Here is a 20,582-nt window from a genome sequence, read left to right as displayed (position 1 = left end):
GACAGGACGCGGGGTGAGACAGGGCGCGGGGTGAGACAGGACGCGGGGTGAGACAGGACAAGGGGTGAGACAGGACGTGGGGTGAGACAGGACGTGGGGTGAGACAGGACGTGGGGTGAGACAGGGCTGCAGCTTGAGTCCAACGCTGTTCAATATTTACATTAATGAGTTAGCAGTGCTACTGGAACAATCTGCAGCTCCTGGACCCTAAACAATACGGAAGTCAAATTTCTGCTCTACGCAGACGACCTGGTGCTGCTGTCTCCTACTGAACACGGCTTGCTGCAGCACCTGGACCTGCTGGAGTGGTACCATCAGAACTGGGCCCTGACAGTCAATCTGGCAAAAAACAAAATTGACGTCTTCCAAAAAAAGGCCAGATCTCAGGAAAACAGACACATGTTCACTCTGGGAAACACCACCCTAGAGCATGCGTTACACTATGACTACCTGGGACTGAAACTCAGCGCCTCCGGAGGCTTTGATCTGGGAGTGAATGCACTGAAAGAAAAAGCACAAAGAGCTCTATATGCAATTAAGAAAAGATCCTACAAAACACACATCCCAATTAGAATCTGGTGTAAAATCTTTGATAGCGTCATCGCGCCTATTGCGCTGTACGGATGTGAGGTTTGGGGTCGACTCAGTAAACACGACTACACTCACTGGGACAAACATCCCACAGAGTCCCTACATGCAGAATTCTGTAGAAATCTCCTCAAAGTTCAGAGAAAAACACGTCATGTCCTCTGTCACTGTATCCATAAATCTCCTCTTTGGTCTTCCTCTAGACCTCCTGCCTGGCCTGGATCTCTCCTCTGAACATGTCCAAACCACCTCAATCTGGCCTCTCTGACTTTATCTACAAAACATCTAACATGGGTTGTCCCTCTGATGAACTCATTCTTGATCCTATCCATCCTTGTGACTCCCAAAAAGACCCTCAACATCTTCAGCTCTGCTACCTCCAACTTTCCCTTCTGTCTTTTCTTCAGTGCCACCGTCTCTAAGCCGTAGAGCATTGCTGGTCTCACCACTGTCCTGTACACCTTTCCTTTCATTCTCGCTGATACTCTTTTATCGCACAACACACCTGACACTTTTCTCCACCCATTCCAACCTGCCTGTACCCACCCCCTTACCTCCTTTTCACACTCCCTGTATCCTCACCTCCCTTTCATTTACACACATGTATTCTGTCTTGCTGTGGCTAACCTTCATTCCTTTGATTTCAAGAGCATACCTCCACCTCTTAAAATTTTTCTCCACCTGTTCCCTGCTCTCACTAAAAAGCACAATGTCATCTGCAAACATCATAGTCCATGGAGACTCCTGTCTAACCTCATCTGTCATCGTGTCCATCACCAGAGCAAACAAATAGGGGCTTAGAGAGATGTCTTACAGCTCTCATACATGTTCTGCACCACTCTAACATACTTCTCTGCCCTCCAGACCTTCTCATACAACACCACAGCTCTTCTTTCGGCACCCTGTCATACGCCTTTTCTAATTCGACGAAGACACAATGCAACTCCTTGTTACCTTCTCTGTACTTCTCCGCCAGCATCCTCAAAGCAAATACTGCATCTGATGTACTCTTTCCAGGCATGAAACCATATTGCTGCTCACAAATTCTCACCTCTGCCCTTAACCTAGCTTCCGCTACTCTTTCCCAAAGCTTCATTGTGTGGCTCATTAGCTTTATACGTCCATAATTGCCACAGCTTTGCACATCTTCCTCTCACTCTCCAAGATCTTGTTAAACAAACTAGTCAGAAACTCTACTGCCACCTCTCCTAAGCACTTCCATACCTCCACAGGTATGTCATCAGGACCAACAGCCTTTCCACTCTTCATCCTCTTCAACGCCCTTCTCACCTCACTTCTACTAATATTTGCTACTTCCTGTTCCACAACAGTCACCTCTTCTACTCTTTGTTCTCTTTCGTTTTCCTCATTCATCAACTCCTTCCCATCACCCTCCTGGCATCTCTCAGTACATTTCCATCTCTATCTTTAATCACTCTAACTTGCTGCACATCCTTCCCATTTCTATCTCTTTGCCTTGCCAATCTGTACAGATCCACCTCTCCCTCCTTACTATCAAATCCCTCATATGCTCTTTGTTTGGCCTTTGCCACCTCTACCTTCACCTTACTCTGCATCTCCCTATACTCCTGTCTACTCTCTTCAGTCCTCTCAGTGTCCCACTTCTTCCTAGCTAGCCTCTTTCCCTGTATACACTCCTGGACTTCCTCATTCCACCACCAAGTCTCCTTGTCCACTTTCCCCTTACCTGATGATACACCAAGTACCCTCCTACCTGTCTCCCTGATCACATTGGCTGTAGTTGTCCAGTAAACTGAAAGCCCCTCCTGACCACCCATAGCCTGTCTCAACTCCTCCTTAAAGACTTCTCAACATTCTTCCTTTCTCAGCTTCCACCACTTTGTCCTCTGCTCTGCCTTTGTCCTCTTCACCTTCCTCACCACCAGGGTTATTTTACACACCACCATTCTGTGTTGTCTGGCTACACTCTCCCCTACCAACACTCTTCAGTCACTGATCTCTTTCAGGTTACAACGTCGACACAAGATGTAGTCCACCTGAGTGCTTCTGCCTTCACTCTTATATGCACCCTATGTTCCTGCCTCTTCTGGAAGAAAGTATTTACTACTGCTATTTCCATCCTCTTTGCAAAGTCCACCAACATCTGTCCTTCTACATTCCTGTCCTGAAGACCAAACCTACCCATCACATTTTCATCACCTCTGTTCCCTTCCCCAACATGTCCATTGAAGTCTGCACCATTCACCACTCTCTCACCTCTGTGGATGCTCTGCATCACTTCATCTAACTCACTCCAGAATTTCTCCTTCTCTTCTAACTCACATCCTACCTGTGGAGCACTAACAACATTTAACATCACCCCTTCAATTTCCAGCTTTATACTCATCCATCTGTCTGATACTTTTTTCACCTCTAGAACATTCCTAACAAACTTCTCTTTCAGAATAACTCCTACTCCATTTCTTTTCCTATCCACACCATGGTAAAACAGTTTGAACCCTGATCCTAAGCTTCTGGCCTTGCTACCTTTCCACCTGGTCTCCTGGACACACAGTATATCCACTTTCCTTCTCTGCATCATATCAACTAACTCTCTTCCCTTCCCTGTCATGGTCCCAACATTCAAAGTCCATACTATCACTCCTAAACTCTTGCCTTTCCTCTCCTCTCTCTGCTTTTGAACACGCCTTCCTCCTCTCCTTCTTTGACCAACAGTAGCCCAATTTCCACCCTGTAGGTCAACAGCACTGATGGCGGTCGTTGTTAACCCGGGCCACGACCGATCCAGTATGGGAATTATATTTGTGATTCGCATCATTGATTTGGCAAATGTTTTACATTGGATGCCCTTCCTGACACAACCCTCTGCATTTATCCAGACTTGGGACTGGCACAAGAAGACAGTGTATATATATCTATATATATTTTTTTTGGGGGGGGTGGGGGGTGGGGGCTATTTTGTTTATGTCTACCTTATATGTCTAATAGTTATAATAATATACCTTTCATATCTAATACGTTTATACTGTATAGGTTTATAAATTCAGATTAATGTAATTAATGGTTTTTAATGGTTTTGGCAACAATGTAATACTTTTGTTAACATTCATGCCAATAAAACTCTTCTAAACTGAACTGAGAGAGAAAGAGAGAGAGAGAGAGAGAGGGGAGGGGGAAGAGGGGGGGGAAGAGAGAGAGAGAAAGAGAGGAAGCGAGAGAGAGAGAGAGAGAGGGGAGGGGGAAGAGGGGGGGGAAGAGAGAGAGAGAAAGAGAGGAAGCGAGAGAGAGAGAGAGAGAGAGAGAGAGGAGGGGGGAGAGAGGGAGGGAGAGAGAAAGAGGTACTTGATGTTGCTTTTTACTTTTTTTATCTAGTTTGTGGATATTTTATTTCTATTTGACTTTATTACTTTATTTCTCTCTTTGCTCTTGGAGCAGTCACTGCCAGGAATATCCTCTGGGTTTAATAAAGTTTATTATCTCATCTTATCTCACACCACTCACAGAAATAACATCAGTTAATAATAGATGTAGAGTTTTTAAATTGTGCTTTCTGAATTTTTTACAAGATGACACACCCCAAGCTGTCTTCTAATTCTAATGAACTAGCAACTGTATGTAAAGCTAGCTAATCTAACAACTGATTTAGTGTCTCACAAAAGAAGGAGAAACGTCTTTACAAATAGATAAAAATAAGATGAAGAGTGAAACTGTGCAGGAAGAAGACAAAGGAGGGGGAAGTTGTTTGGATCTGTCAATCAGTGTGTTGTGAAAAGAGAACGGTGTGATTTATCGCCTAAGTTAGATTAGCTTAGCTTTATTTTTCTGTCAGGTCGACGGGGCGCCCGCGTGAGACAGAACAGTGTGCTCGTGCTAATTAGCAAACGCACTGAGGAAGCTCGTGTGAATTGAATGCTCTTTCCTCACGCACATCTCTCTCTCTCTCTCTCTTTCATAGCGGTCAGTCAACCGTGTACAATCATCCACCTGCTTCAAACAAACGGTGAGCCTTTTTGTGCCTGTTGTTTTTTTAAAGAAAGTTATTTAAATGCCGTTTTTATTTACGCGGATCATGACCCCCTCGCGCGCATCCTGACCAAGGTCTCGCGCCTCGCGCTGCAATGAATGGGCTGGAGCTCTGTCATTACGCAGTTAAGCTATCATTGTCAGTGTAATGGCCTCCCACGCCTGCAGCACACAGTCTACACAGGAGAAAAAGAGTGAAAAGAGAAGTTTCACAGACAGGCTTGTGTTCAAAAATGCATCTCTGTAAATAAAGGTTAATGAGAAGCCGGGGTACTTTATTCATATTCAGATGTGCTCGGACAGATTTTTGTTTTTGTGCATGATTTCTTTAAATCTTAAATCAAATTAACACAAACACACACACACACACACACACACACAATGAAATCTCATAATTATGACCAAAAGGAGCATGACGTTGATGTTCGTGGCTTTTCCTTTTTGGGGTTTCCTCCGGGTGCTTTGGTTTCCTCTGCAAAGGTTAGGCTCACTGGCATTCCCAAATTGCCCGTAGTGTGCGAATGAGTGTGTGAGTAAGTGTATGTGTGTGTGCACTAAGCCTCACTCCTGATGAGTGAGTGAGTGTCTTGAATCAAGTCTCACAAGGTCCTCACTGTTGCTCTGGAACAGGATTGGGTCTGGTACTTCCAGTGAAGGGAGTGTGTTATGTTCCAACAGACAGAGACATTCTGGACAAGAGTGTGTGTGTGTGTGTGTGTGTGCTTCAGCTTTGTGGGACAACAGTTTAGTGAAGAAACACATATGGGTGTGATGGTCAGGTGTCTAAATAGTAATGTACTATATTAATACTAACTGATTCCCCTGATCATTAAGATGTTTAAAAAAACAGTAGTGTTGAGTGTTTCATGCTTGCATTAGATCCCTTCCCTTTTCCACTTACCATTTATTGTACTTTAAGGCAGCACCAATTTTGTAGCACCAAATACAGTTTATTAACATAATTAAGGTTTTGCTAACGATTAATTTATATGTCTACATAATTGACACATTTGTCTCCATCTAACTCTGTCTTCCACATCTTCCTTGTCACTTCAGCCTCCTTATGTCCTCCCTCACTACATCCTTAAACCAGTGGCGGCCGGCCCATAGGGGGCGCTGGGGCACCGCCCTCCCTGATAAGAGGGGCTAAAAATTTAAAATATATTTTTACAAATTAAGTTTTTAAATTCGGTTTACCCACCAGTATGTGCCTACATGCGATATGAATAACATATACAACATTTCCCACCTAGTGACATTCATTCACCAGTGAATTTCCACAGACAGACTTGTATCGTTTCTGTCATGGGGCGCTGAGAAAAAGCGCCCCTGAGTGCAGCCAAATGGCCCGTCATGTACTGTTGCTAGGGTAAATTAATAAATATGCGGCCAATCAGTTTCTCAGAGTTTTATGGTCTTGGGGCGCTGGAAATTCTGCCCCAAGCAGCAGAAAATACCGCGAGATTTAAGTTTTTTTTTTCTTTTGAGGCGCGGTCAATCAGAGAGAGGCGCGGTCAATCAGAGAGAGGCGCGGTCAATCAGAGTAATGATGGCGAACTTAACGAGCGAAGAGCAGTTTTCACCAAATTCGGTGAGATCCTTATTAATATACCCGTTTTAGACTGTTGTGTTAAATTGCATTTTTAAAACTGTTTTTCTTTGTGTGAACCACTTTGAGATGCAACTTTGCTTGAAAGGTGATCCAGCTGATCATACCCTTTGATGTTGATTATTGTATTTGATACTCTCTTAAGCATGCATGGCGTATTATACAATGGAAATTTGTTCTTTATTTACTTTATCTGTGAAACTGGTGATTTTGAGGAGGAGATTAAATCATTATTGTTAATTGTAATCATCGTCTGACTGTTGATTTTAATTCTTATATTGGACTAAGCAAAGAAATATTTTGTCACATCAGCCCCACCAGGAAAAATTTTCACCAGCCGCCACTGCCTTAAACCTTCCTTGGACCTCCATCTCTAACATTCTCCTCCTGGTATACACCGCATGCCTCCTCTGCACATGTCCAAACCATTTTATTATTATTTTGTAAAGATTTTCCCCCCGATTTTTTGCCCCTAATTTAGTCGTATCCAATTTCCACCCATCATTGGTCCCCCCCATCAAGGCTACTAAACTACTACCACTCGGTGGGGAGAACCGAAGACCAAAGGATGTCAACCGACTGCATTTTTTCAAACTGCTCACTGTTGGGGGCGCTGTAACACACTCGGAGGACAGCGCTAGCCGCTATTCTGCTTGTGTGAGCTCACAGACGCCCCTGATTGGCTGTAGAGTCGTGATTAATGTGGGAGCACGATGTACCTCTCGTCCCTCCCCTCTGAGAGAGCTCGGCCAATCAGCTCTCTCTAGACCTCCGGCTGCGAGAGGTTACAGCATCACCCGGGAATCAAACTAGCGATCTCCGGATGATAGGGCGAGCACCTTACCACTGCGCCACTCTGAGGTTAAAACCAGCTCAAACTGGCCTTGTCCACAAACCGTCCTAAATGCACTGTCCCTCTAATATGGTAATTCCTAATCCTGTCCATTCTTGCAAACTCCACACACAACAGACCGTAAGGCAGGAATCGAACCCGGACTCTGGAGGTGCGAGGCCACAGTGCTGACCACTAAGCCACCATGTTGCAGCATTCGTCTTCAGTTATGACCTTATCAAAACACTGCCTTAAGCATTGTTCAGTTTTTTCCTACCTCTAGTTTTGAGCTGATAATTTGTGATGTCAGATAAATTACATCATGTTGTTTTGTCATATAATAGGGCAAATGATTGCATTGGGACTAAGATGGCAGATAAAAAGACCACATGATGTGAGAAGACCAAATGTTTGAGTTGCATGTTCTGCACAAATACACATTTTAATCTTTATATTTAAATGATCAAACCTTTGTATTTGTAAAAGGTGACCCTCTTTCTCTCTGTTTTTTGCGTTTTTCCCTGTTCTGGTGTCGGAAGAGGCACCTGTAGACCGGCAGGTGACGGAGAGAGCGAGGAACATAACTGTGTCTCTGTGGCTTTCTGGGTAAAGGCCACAGAAGAAAGTCCAGATTAGGGCCTCTTTGTATCTGTCAGCATTAAACAAATTAATCCATTGCTGCTCATCTGAGTGTAAAATCTTTAGATTTACTGTTTCTATAGAACCCAGGCCTGAGGCCGCTCACACTGCCTTGCCCCCCAAAGCCTAAACCATATTTTAAACCTTTTATTATTGCTTAATTATGGAGTCTATGGAAAAGCAGACATGCTTTGTGAGGGAGCTGGGTACGGGCCAGCGAAGGTCAGTATACACTCCGCTGGTAAACACTCAAAAGAAAGCAAACAACAAAACACCTCATCGCCTCTGACTCCCAGCCTTTAAGGGTGGCTTCCTCACGCAGACGCTCAAAAGCACTTTTGTGCACTAGTGAGCTTGTGTTTTTTTGTTCGTCACTAAGCCTGGACTAAACACACTAAGCAGATAAAGGAGTCTTTATAGGAGAAAAGGCGATGTCCTCTTTTAAGACCCTTTGGGAGTAATTCAGGATCAAAGTAACAAATTATATGATAAGATTCCTAATAATGTTACAATTTCGATACATATAAAAGCAACACGCAGCAGGAGACCTTTACAGATTTTTTTTTTTATTTATTAATGTTTTTTTTGAAGGGGCGGGGCAGAGCAGGCCACAAAACCACATGGTTTGGGTCAAACTGTGTCAACTCGAGTTAAGTACAGATGAGCGGCTTCTTTAAAACCCAAGCACACCAGGTTTATATTCGGCCTCGTGTTGCTTTCATGTCATTATGCTAATGATTGTTCCTAAATTGAAAAGATTTGAGTTTAAAAATTTTTCTTTAGTGCATTGTGTTTTTTATTTTTTACCACCATGGGCTAAAAAAAGAACAGACTCCAAAGCAACTCTTATGTTTGTTAAGATGATGTAACATTGAGGAATACTAATATTACTACTACTAATAATAATAAAAATAAAAATAATAAAAAGTATCACTCACTCATCGTCAATGTTGTGTGTTTATTTATTTATTTATTTAATAGACCTCTTTAGACTGATTTGTTCACTTTAGAGAAACAGGAACACAGAAGGGGGTGGAGCCGGACGCCATCATTCTACGTCATCAACACGCGCCGGCGAGCAAACTCCTACCCAGACGAGAAGGTTTGATGTTCCGGGGCTGATTTGTTTGGCAGGTGTGTGTGTGTGTGTGCGCGCGCGCTCAGTTTCCTCCGTATTTAAAGTTGATTAATAACTAACACACACACACACACACACACACACTTCTCTCTTCATGCAGAGTTACTGAGTGTGAGGTGAGTAGAGCAGGGGAGTGTGTACACACACACACACCGGGTGGACTGGAGGGATGTTTATACACAGCAGTGTTAAGACTCGAAGTCACTCGTATGTTGTTACAATAACAGCACGTGTTAGCATCAGTATTAGCATTAATGAGACTTTGTTTAGTTTAACATCCAGAACTGTTCTTGTGTATTAAAATATTTCACTTATTTTGTCTAAAAATTCCCCTGAAAGTTATAGTCGTCCTCTGGCAGTTCAGGGATTCGAACCTACAACCTTCCAGGCCCTGGTATAGGACATAGTGAACCGCCCTTTACTATGTTTGTGGCTGTTTTGGTGAAGCACAGCCCAGCTTGTGTGTCTCCCACAGGATGTCTTTAGGTTGTCTGAGGCTGTCTCTGAGCCGTGCAGCGAGAGCCTGGTGTCCCTCGACAAGCCCAGTCACGCTCCTCCTCCTGTACAAAACCCGCTCTAACAGAACCACATGGGGTTACTTGGGCATAAAGCTCCAGCAGTGGACGCGGTTCTCAAGCGTAGCGGGTGACGGCGGAGACGCCTGTGAGGACGGAACTCAGGAGGAGGAGAAGAAGAAGAAGAAGAAGAAGCGGGACCCAAAAGCTCGAACCACCATCAGCAGCGTGGGCAGGAAGATCCACCAACGCCACCTGCTCCTGCTGGACGAGGACGGCGAGAACCTGGGGACCGTGCACCGGGCCGACGTTCTCAGGCTCATGGACGAAAAAGGGCTGAAGCTGGTGCCTGTGAACGAGAACGCAGAGCCACCGGTGTACCGGCTTATGAGCGGGAAACAGATACACGAGGAGCAGATGAGACTCAGGGAGAAACAGAAAGCCAAGGCGACAGGTGCGTACATGGTTTCCACAGATCAGGTGGTCACGTGCTCTTCACTAGGTAGTTCTTCAGATGGTCTTACACTACGGGTAAGGCTAGGGAAGGCCCACCAGTAGGAAGGATCTAGCTGTACCACCGCGGTGAAGATGATGAGTACACAACCCACACATTCTTTCTTGCCAATGACAAGATCATTATCCTGACTGGTGCGGTAACTAAAACACATACAAGCCTTACGTCATGCCGTCTTGTCCCTTATTAACACTGAGGTGCATGCTGAAAGTGACGTATTGTTTTACCTCGCGGTGTGTTTTCTCGTGCAGGCGTCGTCCAGGTGAAGGACCTGACTCTGTCGTCCGATATCGCTCTACACGACCTGGACACCAAACTAAAACAAGTGTCCATCTGGCTGGAGAAAAAGCATCACGTGAGACTGACGCTGAGGCCGAGACGCGAACAGAGCGATCAGGCGCTGGTAATCTCACACCCCGACACCCTTACTGCAGCTTTTACCGATAGTATCTCATACACAGAACACCCATTGTGTGCTTATTTAAAACAACAGAAGGAAATAGTGTGTTTCAGCTTAGGCTCTTGTTAAAAAAACTCATTTACAGGCTTTGAACAATTAAAACGATTCATGCATTGCCATGGCAACCTGCTCTGGGGTCAAACTTTATAAATGTGACTGTATGTGTCCTATATAAAAAAAAAAAAAAGTGTTATGGGATTCAGATTAAAACCAGGAATGGTCAAGGACCACAATTCGGAGCTAAGGATAAGTGTTTATGACAAATGTTTTATTCATAACCCACTTTATTACTACTTTATTAAAATGCTACACATCAAACAGATCCTTATTGCCATTACATCAGTTCTTAAAAGTATGCATCAAGATCAACAAAAAACTGTAAACCTTTAAGTGCAAAGACAAAATGTATAACATGCGCGTGTGTGACTGTATAATGAGCCGAGTTCCAGTCTGTTTGCTTGCGACGGATAAATTATTGTACAGATATGACTGTAATAATATAAGAAGATGAAAGTGTAACCACTCGCGTGTCTTTGTCTCTTCCTGGCCACAGAACTCGATTCTGGACGAGATGATCGGGAGAATAACGGCTCCGTTCGGCTTTGTAAACAAACCCAAACTCATCCGCGACGGTCAGGCGGCCAGCTGCGTCCTGCGTCCTCCGTCCGCTAAAGAGCTGCAGGCGCAGGGGACGCGGCCCGTGACACGGGCACCCTCTGAACCCAACCCAGAGAGACAGGAGGCACGTGGATCTCCGTCAGAGCGCGACAGAGACTCTCAGCAGCAGTGATGTAATGTGACGAAAGTACAACAGATTGTTCACACACGGTTCATATAAATGTGATTAATCTCAGGATGGAGGCTGAAGGAATGAAAATCTTAAGTATCACCTTATTTGTTTTGGGGTCCACATTTTTATGGTAACCTAAAAAAAAAAATAAGAGCATTGCCATGGCAAACTGCTCTTTACCGTACTCTGGTGTAGATCAAGCAACAAGTAAATAAATAATGGAATGAGACTGTAATTTCCTATAAAAATACCCCATGGTTTTATTTTACTGGCTCTGATTGAACAGTGGGGTTGAGATCTGACTGTTGGTTATCAGACTTCTATCAGATACACAGATTTGGTTTGGATTCTCAATGGCCGGTCACTACAATATCAAGAGTCTGTTTAAATTCTGATTGGACAGTGACTATATTTAGAAATTCTGATTGGCTGCTTTCTGGTATATTATGAGATTTGATGATTTCTGATTGGCTGTTGATTTCTGATTGGCTGTCTTCCAGCACAAGTGGCTCTAAAACGAGAACAACAGAACTTTCAGATGCCATTAGATCATCAGACACGGACAGGTTTGTTACTCCAGCGTGGACTTCGGGTTCTGATGACATCACGGGTTCTGATGAGCCGCTGTCTGATTGGCTGGACACATGGTTTGTCTCCCGGGTTTCTGTTTGCCGTTTGTTTGGCGTTTTGTAGCCACTTAAATGAGACGCCAGGGATCGTGTTGGACGGGGTTTCTTCTAAAAAAAAAAAAGAAAAAAGTTTTTTTACATTTCTATGTCTATTAAGTCAATTTTCAGCTTTATAATCTGTAACTAAAGTCAGTCAGAAATCTATTAAAGCTTATGGGTGGAATTTACTGCCTTACTGTTACTGTATCTAATCACTAACTGTGTACAATAAATTAATTTGCAGCCGATACTGTAAATCTATGTTTCTGGAGGTTTATCACCACGCTATACAGCGTAAGAACCACAAGATCAATAAAATGCCATCATTTCTGGAGGAAGAATGTAATCCTTACCTGTTTCTTTCTCTCGGGGTCATGAACCACAGAGTGTCTCTGTAAACTTTGCTGCAAAAAAATACATATTTTTACATTATTAAAACCTTTATAACAAAGCAAAATTAAACTTGACCCTCTTTTTTAACACTTAAAACTAGTGCTAGTATATGTTTTAAGGAACAGATGATAAAAGATTCACAGTTTAGCTCCATTAGTTCTGGCAGATCAAACAGTCAGGAACTTTGGATCACGAGCATAATTGGTCCTGGAAGCGAGCTAGTATTTCAAAACACTTGTACATCAAAGTGAATTCCCCCCCCCCCCCCCCCCCCAAAAAAAAAATTAAAACTTTGATGATTTGTTCCACGTGCGCGAGATAGGAACCATTGGCTTAGGTGTGATCATGTGACTCTCGGCAGACGAAGCGCATGCCTTCTACTCGTATCTCAAGATCTCGCTTAAGTTAAAATTTATTAAAACATTTCGCTTGTCCAAAAAACGCTCTCAGACCCAAGATACTCGCTACCCGAGGTTCCAGGATGAAAGAAAAAAACAATATCAGGATAAAACCTACCTGTTAATGAGCTAAATTAGAATTAATATTTACATTTAATAGCAAAATTTTTGGCCTGAAATTCTTTTGGGATGTAAATGAATAAAAACAAATAAATGAGAGCCTTTGATTGAATAATTAATGCAGTGATTAATGTGTTTCAGCTGCAATAATTCTTTTAACTCTAACTGATGCAGTGAAGAGCTTCTTATTTGTGGGAATTTATCATATACACCCACTCACAAAACTAAGTACACCCCTATAATTTCAGCAAAGATTTTAGTTTATCTTCTCAAAGGACAAGACTATAGAGAAACTTGGATCTATTTAAGAGTCGTCAATGTCCAGCCTGTATAACAGTACGGATTTACTGTCCTCTGAAAATAACTATACATGCACAAGTAAGTGCTGGAACTTCATACAAGTCTACCTACAAGTTTTCAATAACTACCTGGACTCCATATTAACATCAATTAACATCAACTGTTATACTGAACTGCCTGCCAACTAACACAGTATGAGTGCAGATCAATCCCTGCTCTCCGTTATCACCCAGATGAGGATGGGTTCCCTGTTGAGTCTGGTTCCTCTCAAGGTTCCTTCCTATTACCATCTCAGGGAGTTTTTCCCTCAGCACCGTCACACTCGGCTTGTTAATCAGGGACGATCTGATGATTCTGATTCACACACACTCACATCTCATACAGACTTAAATAATTCTTTTGATTGTGTAAAGCTGCTTTGGGACAATGACAATTGTTAAAAGCGCTATACAAATAAAATTGAATTAAATTGAAGTAAGTACACCCTCAGTGATAACAGAGTACATATTTAACAATGCAGAGTCACATGACTGTTCATCAGGCCTGATCATGTGTGTGTCAGTGGACGAGTATGTCTCCAGACCTGAACCCCATTGAGCATCTGTGGGACGTCCTCTTTGGCGAAGAGACAATATAGTCCGCATGTTGTTAGAGGACAGTAAATCTGTACTGATATACGAACTGCACACTGACGACTCTAAAGTAGATCCAAGTTTTATTTCTACGGTCTTGTCCCTTCAGGACATATAATAAAGTGGTCGCTGAAATGTAGGGTGGTGTACTTACTTTTGTGAGATACTGTGTATTTAATGTCGTGTCAAGCAAAGACAACAACTAAGGATATTAAACTGAAATAACGGACTGTTTACTCTGTTTACTCTGTTGCGGTCTGGGAAGCGATTCCGCTCCTTGAAGGCCAACACAGAGAGACTGAGGAGGAGCTTCTTCCCGCCGGCGATAAGGTCTCTCAACCACAACCACGAACTAACACAATCTTTTCATAATTGATCAAATCTATCAATCTTTTTACATCCATGAACACTATGGACAATTACACGCTCACCTTCCTTTATATCTACACTACATTTTGTACATTTACATCCTGGACCATTGCACAAAGACACTTTAATAACTTTGCACAAAGACACTTTGTTCTTTGCATATTTGCACACCAGTACAGTATATTTAAATTTGTACAGTATATTTCTATTTTTATGCACATCATATTTCTATGTACAGTATATTTCTATTTTTATGCACATCATATTTCTATTTTTATTTTTAGTTCTATTTTTCTTAGCACATTTCTATTTTTATTTTTATTTTTTCCTAGTTTAATTTAATTTTTTTATTTAATTTCTATCGTATTCTTTTATTTATATTTATTTCTTATTTGTAAACTTTAATTCTCTTTTAGGGTCAATGGCAGTCGTATAATGCATTTCACTACATTTCGTACTGTGTATGTTTGTGTATGTGACAAATAAAATTTGAATTTGAATTTGAAATGACTGGAATTGGTTTAAGATCTGTCCGAGGCGTCATCACTACTTTACTGTTCAGTAACAGTTACAATTCTTTTGTAACTTTCTTTTGTGCAGCGTAAAATGTTTGTACTTTTTGTACTGTAAAGTTTTTTTTACAGGCGTTATATAAACAATCCAGCAATGTTTTCTGTTAGGAAAGCTTTACATCATGATGCGTATCGTGCATCACAGAGACGTCATGATGGATAACAGAAGATTCATCAGAAGATTTTTTTTTCTGCAAAATGATTGATTTGTACAAACACTATGGTCGATCAATAATAATAATAATAATAATAATAATAATACCTTCATGGAGAAGGTCTTGGTGCAGTCGGGGTGTGTGCAGCTGAACGCGCGCTCCTGCTCGTGGAAGGACAGGATGTGGCTCTGCAGGTTGAAGGCGGTGGTGTAGGAGCGCGTGCAGCCGTCTCTCGGACACAGAAACACCAGACGGGCCTCAGAGTGAACGCGCTGGTGCTGCTTCAGGAACCACCCATCCCTGAACACCTTCTTACACACGTCACACTGCACTCGCACTGAGCGCACACACACACACGGCTTTTAATTGAAAAAAATTATAATAATCTTTTTTTTTTTAAACTCAGTACAGTGAAACCTCGGATTGCGAGTAACGCGGTTTGCGAGTGTTCCGCAAGACGAGCAAAGATTTTGAATGAATTTTGACTCGAAAAACTAATAAATCTTGGTTTACGAGTACAGAGTATCATGTATCACGAATGCGCTTCTTGTTTTGACGCTGAGTGTCACGTGATCACAACTGAGGCAACGTTTTTTCTCTCTCTTGTGCTGCGGAATTGTGGGTAATCGTCTCCCCTGCTGGGTCTTAGTGCTCGTCTCTTACTGGTATAATCAACATCCCAGCACATGTGTACTGTTTACTATAACACTGTGACCACGTGTGTGTGTGCGTAAAACTTATTTTATTTTGTGTCTGTATGCGTGTGTGTACAGCGCGCATGTAAAGCAAAAGCAAGTCTCATTAGGGAGACTAAAGATCCATTTTCTCGCTCTCTGTCGTTGTGTGCACGCGTGTAATTTGACACTGTGCCGCTTCACACTCACACTCTCGCCTTTACATCCCCCCCAACTTCTCCTCCACTCGCCTTCACAAACACACACACTCTTTCTCTGTGCTCTGTCGCGAATTCTTTCAAAGGTAAAGTGCAGGTTAATTTGTTTGTTTGTTTGTTTTACTTTATAGCAGTGATTCGGTTAGTGTGGAACAAATTATGCTCCTAATCCGAGGTTCCACTGTACATGAAACCTGTAAGTTGTGTTTTTATCTGACCTCTGTGCTCTTTCCTGTGTTTGGTGAGTTCAGTCCAGTTCTTCGCAACAAATGTGCAATCCTCATCCGGACACGTGTAACCTGCAACAACATGTTTAAACATGAAATGTGAAAATAATAATAATAAATAACATCTCATCACGTTTAACCATACATCCAGTTTAATAAAAAATGTTCATCTGCAGAAGAATAAATACAGTTGAACTATGCAAAAGGAATCTCCTGATTTATTACAATAAAGTCTAATTGGAATAAAATCCATCCGGTTGGGAATCAGAAGCTCTCACCCGTGTGTACTTTCTCATGTCGCTTTCTTTTGCTGGGATTCACGAAGCGTCTGTCACAGCCTTTGTACGAGCATCTGGAAGAAACAATGCAGCAGAGCATATTTACACACATGATATAATAATAATTAACGCTATTTTTGTTATGACTCCACCCCCACATAAACCACGCCCACACTGCTTAAATAGAAGGCGGGGATTAGGGAGGGGCATTTACATGTATTGTAAAAATTGCGTGCGCAATTGAAATCTACTTGATAAACGTGATCGCAGACCTTCGTCCCGCGCACTTCACTGAACACAAACTATTTTAGTTCACTCAAAAATTCAACAGATGGCGCTGTATATATATTTTTTAAATTCCACAAAGTCATGGGCACCTTTAGTACCTTTACATCATACTCTCTTTATCTTAGTCATTTCTGTTGTAGTACGGTCCTTTAACAGGGTTTTTTACTAAACATGACGATCTATAATTATAACTACATGTTATTTTATAATATCATTAATACTGAATGTTGAAAATTTCCTTTGGAATTAATAAATTCTGTCTGTTAAATAACAGCTGAATGAGCTCAACTGTGAAGCATTAGCATTGAACACACACACACACACAGAAAAGGAAGAGTGTGAGCCATGCTTACTCATACGGGAGCTGGAGTGTGTGTGTGCTTTCATGGGTCTTTAGCAGGTTGTTCTTCTTGAAGCTTCTGTCACATCCCTCAAACAAACACTGAACACACAGAGAGACACCGTGACCTCCTGTGAACCCGGACGTCTGCACGGTACAGTACTGATAGAATCATAACACTTTACTGTACTGATAGAATTATTAGTTATAATAACATTATAAGAGTGTGTTCACAAGTTAACTTTATTATTTCATATTTTTCTCAGTACATTAATTTTCCACAGATGTTTCTAAACGTTATACTGAGTCACATGACTCGCGATCGTTACAATGTGACACACAGAGCTGAAAAGAAAAACACACAAACCAACAGAAACAGATTCTGACATGGAGAATTATTTTTTGTCAAGTACTAAAGTTTGGATTAAGAATAATGTACTTTTTTTAATGAGTTCACACACGACAGCAGTCTGGAGACGGACTTGGCCTGATGTTTATGGACTTTTCACACATTTCGACAGAAATCCTTCATCAGCACCTCCAATTTCATGCAAACAACAATCTAACTTTTATAATTCTGCATCAAATTTATTTCATCCCAAAAAGCATTTGTGACTTTTTTTATGTTTACACCATGAGATAAGCTGGACACACACATACACACACACACACACACACACACACACATACACACACACTATGCACATTTTGTAAACACCAATTAGCCTAATCTGCATGTTTTTGGACTGTGGAAGGAAACTGGAGAACCCAGAGGAAACCCACCAAACGCCACGTACACAGAGACGGGAATCGAACCCGGACCCTGAAGGTGCAAGGTGACGGTCCTAACCATTACAATACCAAGATGAATACATAACTTATGACAGTGCATTAGTACCTGTGCACAATAAAATGATTACTTTAAAATTATTGGCACCCCTAAATGTTGTAGTTTTCTTTGATCAAATTTTCAACAGCAGAAATGCTAATGCGTTATTTAATGTAGCTGGTTAATTGCTATTTTATTACAATGTGTTTGTATAAGAAATAAATGTTGTATATAATAGAAGTAATATTAATTTGGCATATAAGAATCCGACCGAAGAATAATATTCAATAAACAATAAAAATCTAAAAAGCTAAATTCCATTTCCAAAAATAACTAAATCACTGTCAGATTATAAAATTATAAAACTTTCCAGTTACAGGTTCCAATAGTTTTTTCAGCTGGGAAATGAAGTGATCTCGCCTTTATGCAACAAACATAAACGCATTTGTTATTTCCTTTATGAACATGTGACTCTTCAGTCCTTCCTTCACTACTGGACATCTCTCTTCTTCACCCGACTGAACTATGACTCTACACTTTAACTTCATACATGACAGATCCTCGGTGACTCACGGTGTAGAGCTTCACTTCCTGTTTGTGTTTACGTGAAATGTGTTTCCTCAAGTTAAAGTTTGTGGTGAAACTCTGTGTGCATCCGTCCTCACTACAGCTGGAGGGGAAAAAAACAGAGATTATAATGAGAATGAGATTAAACTGTGTTTAACGTGGCTGTAGGAACGTGCTCAGGGGTGTCACACCTACCTGAAGGGTTTCTCCCCGGTGTGTGTGAGCTCATGACGAGTCAGGTGAGATTTACTGCAGAACGTTTTGCTGCATCCGGCGTACACACACTCGAACGGCCGCTGGAACACAAAACATCACATCATTATAAACAAGTACAAAAGAGACCGGAAGAGAATCAACCATGCAGAGATAACGTCAGCACGCGGGACACTAGAGATCTGACCTTTATTACATTTTTGGTGAGGTTGTTTTGATCCAAAATTCACAGGATATAATCTGACCGCTTGAGTTTTCCTGCCTAGAACAAATAATTTCATAATCTTAATCTAATGATTTTATAATCTAATAATATTATAAATCTCACTCACTCACTCGTCTCTTATACGGCTTTATCCTGTATTCAGGGTTGTGGGGGCGGAGACTTAGGGCATGAGGCAGGGTACACCCTGGACAGGGTGCCAATACATTGCAGGGCACACGCTCACACTCTCACACACTCTCACTCACACTTACTCACACTCTCACACACTCTTACTCACACTACGGGCAATTTGAAAACGCCAATTATCTTAATCTACATGTCTTTGGACTGTGGGAGGAAACCGGAGTCCCTGGAGGAAACCCACCAAGCACAAGGAGAACATGCAAACTCCACGCACACAGAGATGGGAATCGAACACAGACCCTGGAGGTGCAAGACGACAGTGCTAACCACTACACCACCGTGCCGCCAATATCATAATCTTTTATTCTAAAAATTGTGTAACTGGGGTCAGAGCGCAGGGTCAGCCATGGTACAGCGCCCCCTGGAGCAGACAGGGTTAGGGGCCTCGCTCAAGGGCCCAACAGTGGCAACCAGGTGGAGCTGGGACTCGAACCGCTGACCTTCAGATCAGTAACTCAGTGCCTCAGTCCTCTGAGCCCCCACTGCCCATTATTATTATTATTATTATTATTATTATTTATTAGTAGTATAGAGATATACTTACATTTTTTTTACCTTGAGAATTACTGGACATGTCACCCAGCATGACTTTAATTATTAGATTGATTAGAATTATTATAAACTGAGATCTTGTGCGTGGCATGTTATTAATGAATTTAGACGTCTTTTTATAAATATGTCTAAGTAGAGGTTGACATGAGCATTACACTAATAACACAATTCAACTTATAAATTATAATAGGATTAATTATATAAATAAATTTTATTACGTGTGTAGTTTGAAAAATTTTATAGATTATGTGTCACAAACACTGAGATCCCCATTTGGACAAAAATATGACATAATTCCTGATTTCAATCATTTTAAATAATAAAGATTATAAATTGTGTGTGTGGGGGGGGGGGACTAAATGTAAATCATATACATATAAAATATACCATATAAATCTATATAACAGCTACTTTAAATGCCTCCTTTAAATCACATGGCAAAGAGTAAATTAATTAATGTAATCATCTCTGTGGCAAGTCCCGCCTCCTACCTAGGCCTCGTTCAATGATTGGTTAAGCGACTTAAAAGACAGGCAATCTCTGTCCTATCAGGTCGCTGAGAGCAGGCAGGAGGCGGGACTTGTCAAAAAAAAAAAAAAAACACGAGTAGAGTGAGAATCCGCTTTCGGCTGTTAAACCCTCACCACTCCGGTGTGTTTACACAGATGCGCCTGAAGCTTCCACTCCTTATCGTAGGACGCCTGGCACTCCGAGAAAGAGCAGATAAACATTCCGGACGATGTTGTATTCATTTCCCGCATGATTACAGACGAATGTTTGGCCGCTTACAAGACAGACCGCGAGAACTGCGGCGCCATGTTGGGTTACGTCATGACGTCATCACGTCGCGCCCTGGAACGTACCAACTGAGGAGGGAGGGGGGTACAAACATATCAGCAGGGTTTTTTTTTAAATTGATATTTACAGTTTGTGTGTTTTTTTTACAGTTTTATATTTAGTTTTAGGGTTTCATGTGCATTAATATAACATGTTACACAACAAATTAAACAAATGTCGTGTTTAAAGAGAAACCCTTCACACAAACTCGAGCTGTTCAGTGGTCTCACAGGGCACGAGACGGGGTACAATCCATCACAGGGCTCACACACACACACACACACACTCATTCACACACTACAGGCAATTTGGGAACGCCAATTAACCTAACCTACATGTCTTTGGACTGTGGGAGGAAACCGGCGTACCCAGAGGAAACCCACCAATAACATGCAAACTCCATGCACACAGAGATGGGAATCGAACCCGGACCCTGGAGGTGCAAGGTGACAG

The 20,582-nt window shown here is 41.9% G+C and overlaps 2 protein-coding genes across 5 annotated transcripts; one reads left to right on the top strand and one right to left on the bottom strand.

The window, feature by feature from the left end:
* The first annotated feature begins 8,717 nt into the window (after positions 1 to 8,717).
* LOC128517167 (translation initiation factor IF-3, mitochondrial-like) lies at positions 8,718 to 12,441 on the top strand. Of its 4 annotated transcripts, XM_053490972.1 has the most exons (5): positions 8,750 to 8,807; positions 8,912 to 8,927; positions 9,287 to 9,780; positions 10,092 to 10,243; positions 10,854 to 12,441. In XM_053490972.1, the coding sequence occupies exons 3-5, from the start codon at positions 9,288 to 9,290 to the stop codon at positions 11,088 to 11,090; spliced, it is 882 nt and encodes a 293-aa protein (XP_053346947.1). In that variant the 5' UTR covers positions 8,750 to 8,807; positions 8,912 to 8,927; position 9,287; the 3' UTR covers positions 11,091 to 12,441. The 4 variants fall into 4 exon arrangements, with proteins under 4 accessions (XP_053346946.1, XP_053346945.1, XP_053346944.1 ...); XM_053490971.1 differs by lacking the exon at positions 8,912 to 8,927 and having other exon boundaries at positions 8,718 to 8,807; XM_053490970.1 differs by having other exon boundaries at positions 8,728 to 8,927; positions 9,264 to 9,780.
* Positions 11,441 to 20,135, bottom strand: gtf3aa (general transcription factor IIIAa). Its single transcript, XM_053490968.1, has 9 exons — positions 19,937 to 20,135; positions 18,314 to 18,414; positions 18,125 to 18,221; positions 16,736 to 16,824; positions 16,095 to 16,168; positions 15,808 to 15,888; positions 14,805 to 15,034; positions 12,112 to 12,162; positions 11,441 to 11,827 (listed from the first exon to the last, which is right to left on the bottom strand). The coding sequence occupies exons 1-9, from the start codon at positions 20,051 to 20,053 to the stop codon at positions 11,441 to 11,443; spliced, it is 1,227 nt and encodes a 408-aa protein (XP_053346943.1). The 5' UTR covers positions 20,054 to 20,135.
* Positions 20,136 to 20,582: the final 447 nt, after the last annotated feature.

This window comes from Clarias gariepinus, unplaced genomic scaffold (assembly GCF_024256425.1).
Source record: "Clarias gariepinus isolate MV-2021 ecotype Netherlands unplaced genomic scaffold, CGAR_prim_01v2 scaffold_37, whole genome shotgun sequence".
Classification (NCBI taxonomy): domain Eukaryota; kingdom Metazoa; phylum Chordata; class Actinopteri; order Siluriformes; family Clariidae; genus Clarias; species Clarias gariepinus.
This window is presented reverse-complemented; position numbering and strand designations above follow the sequence as displayed.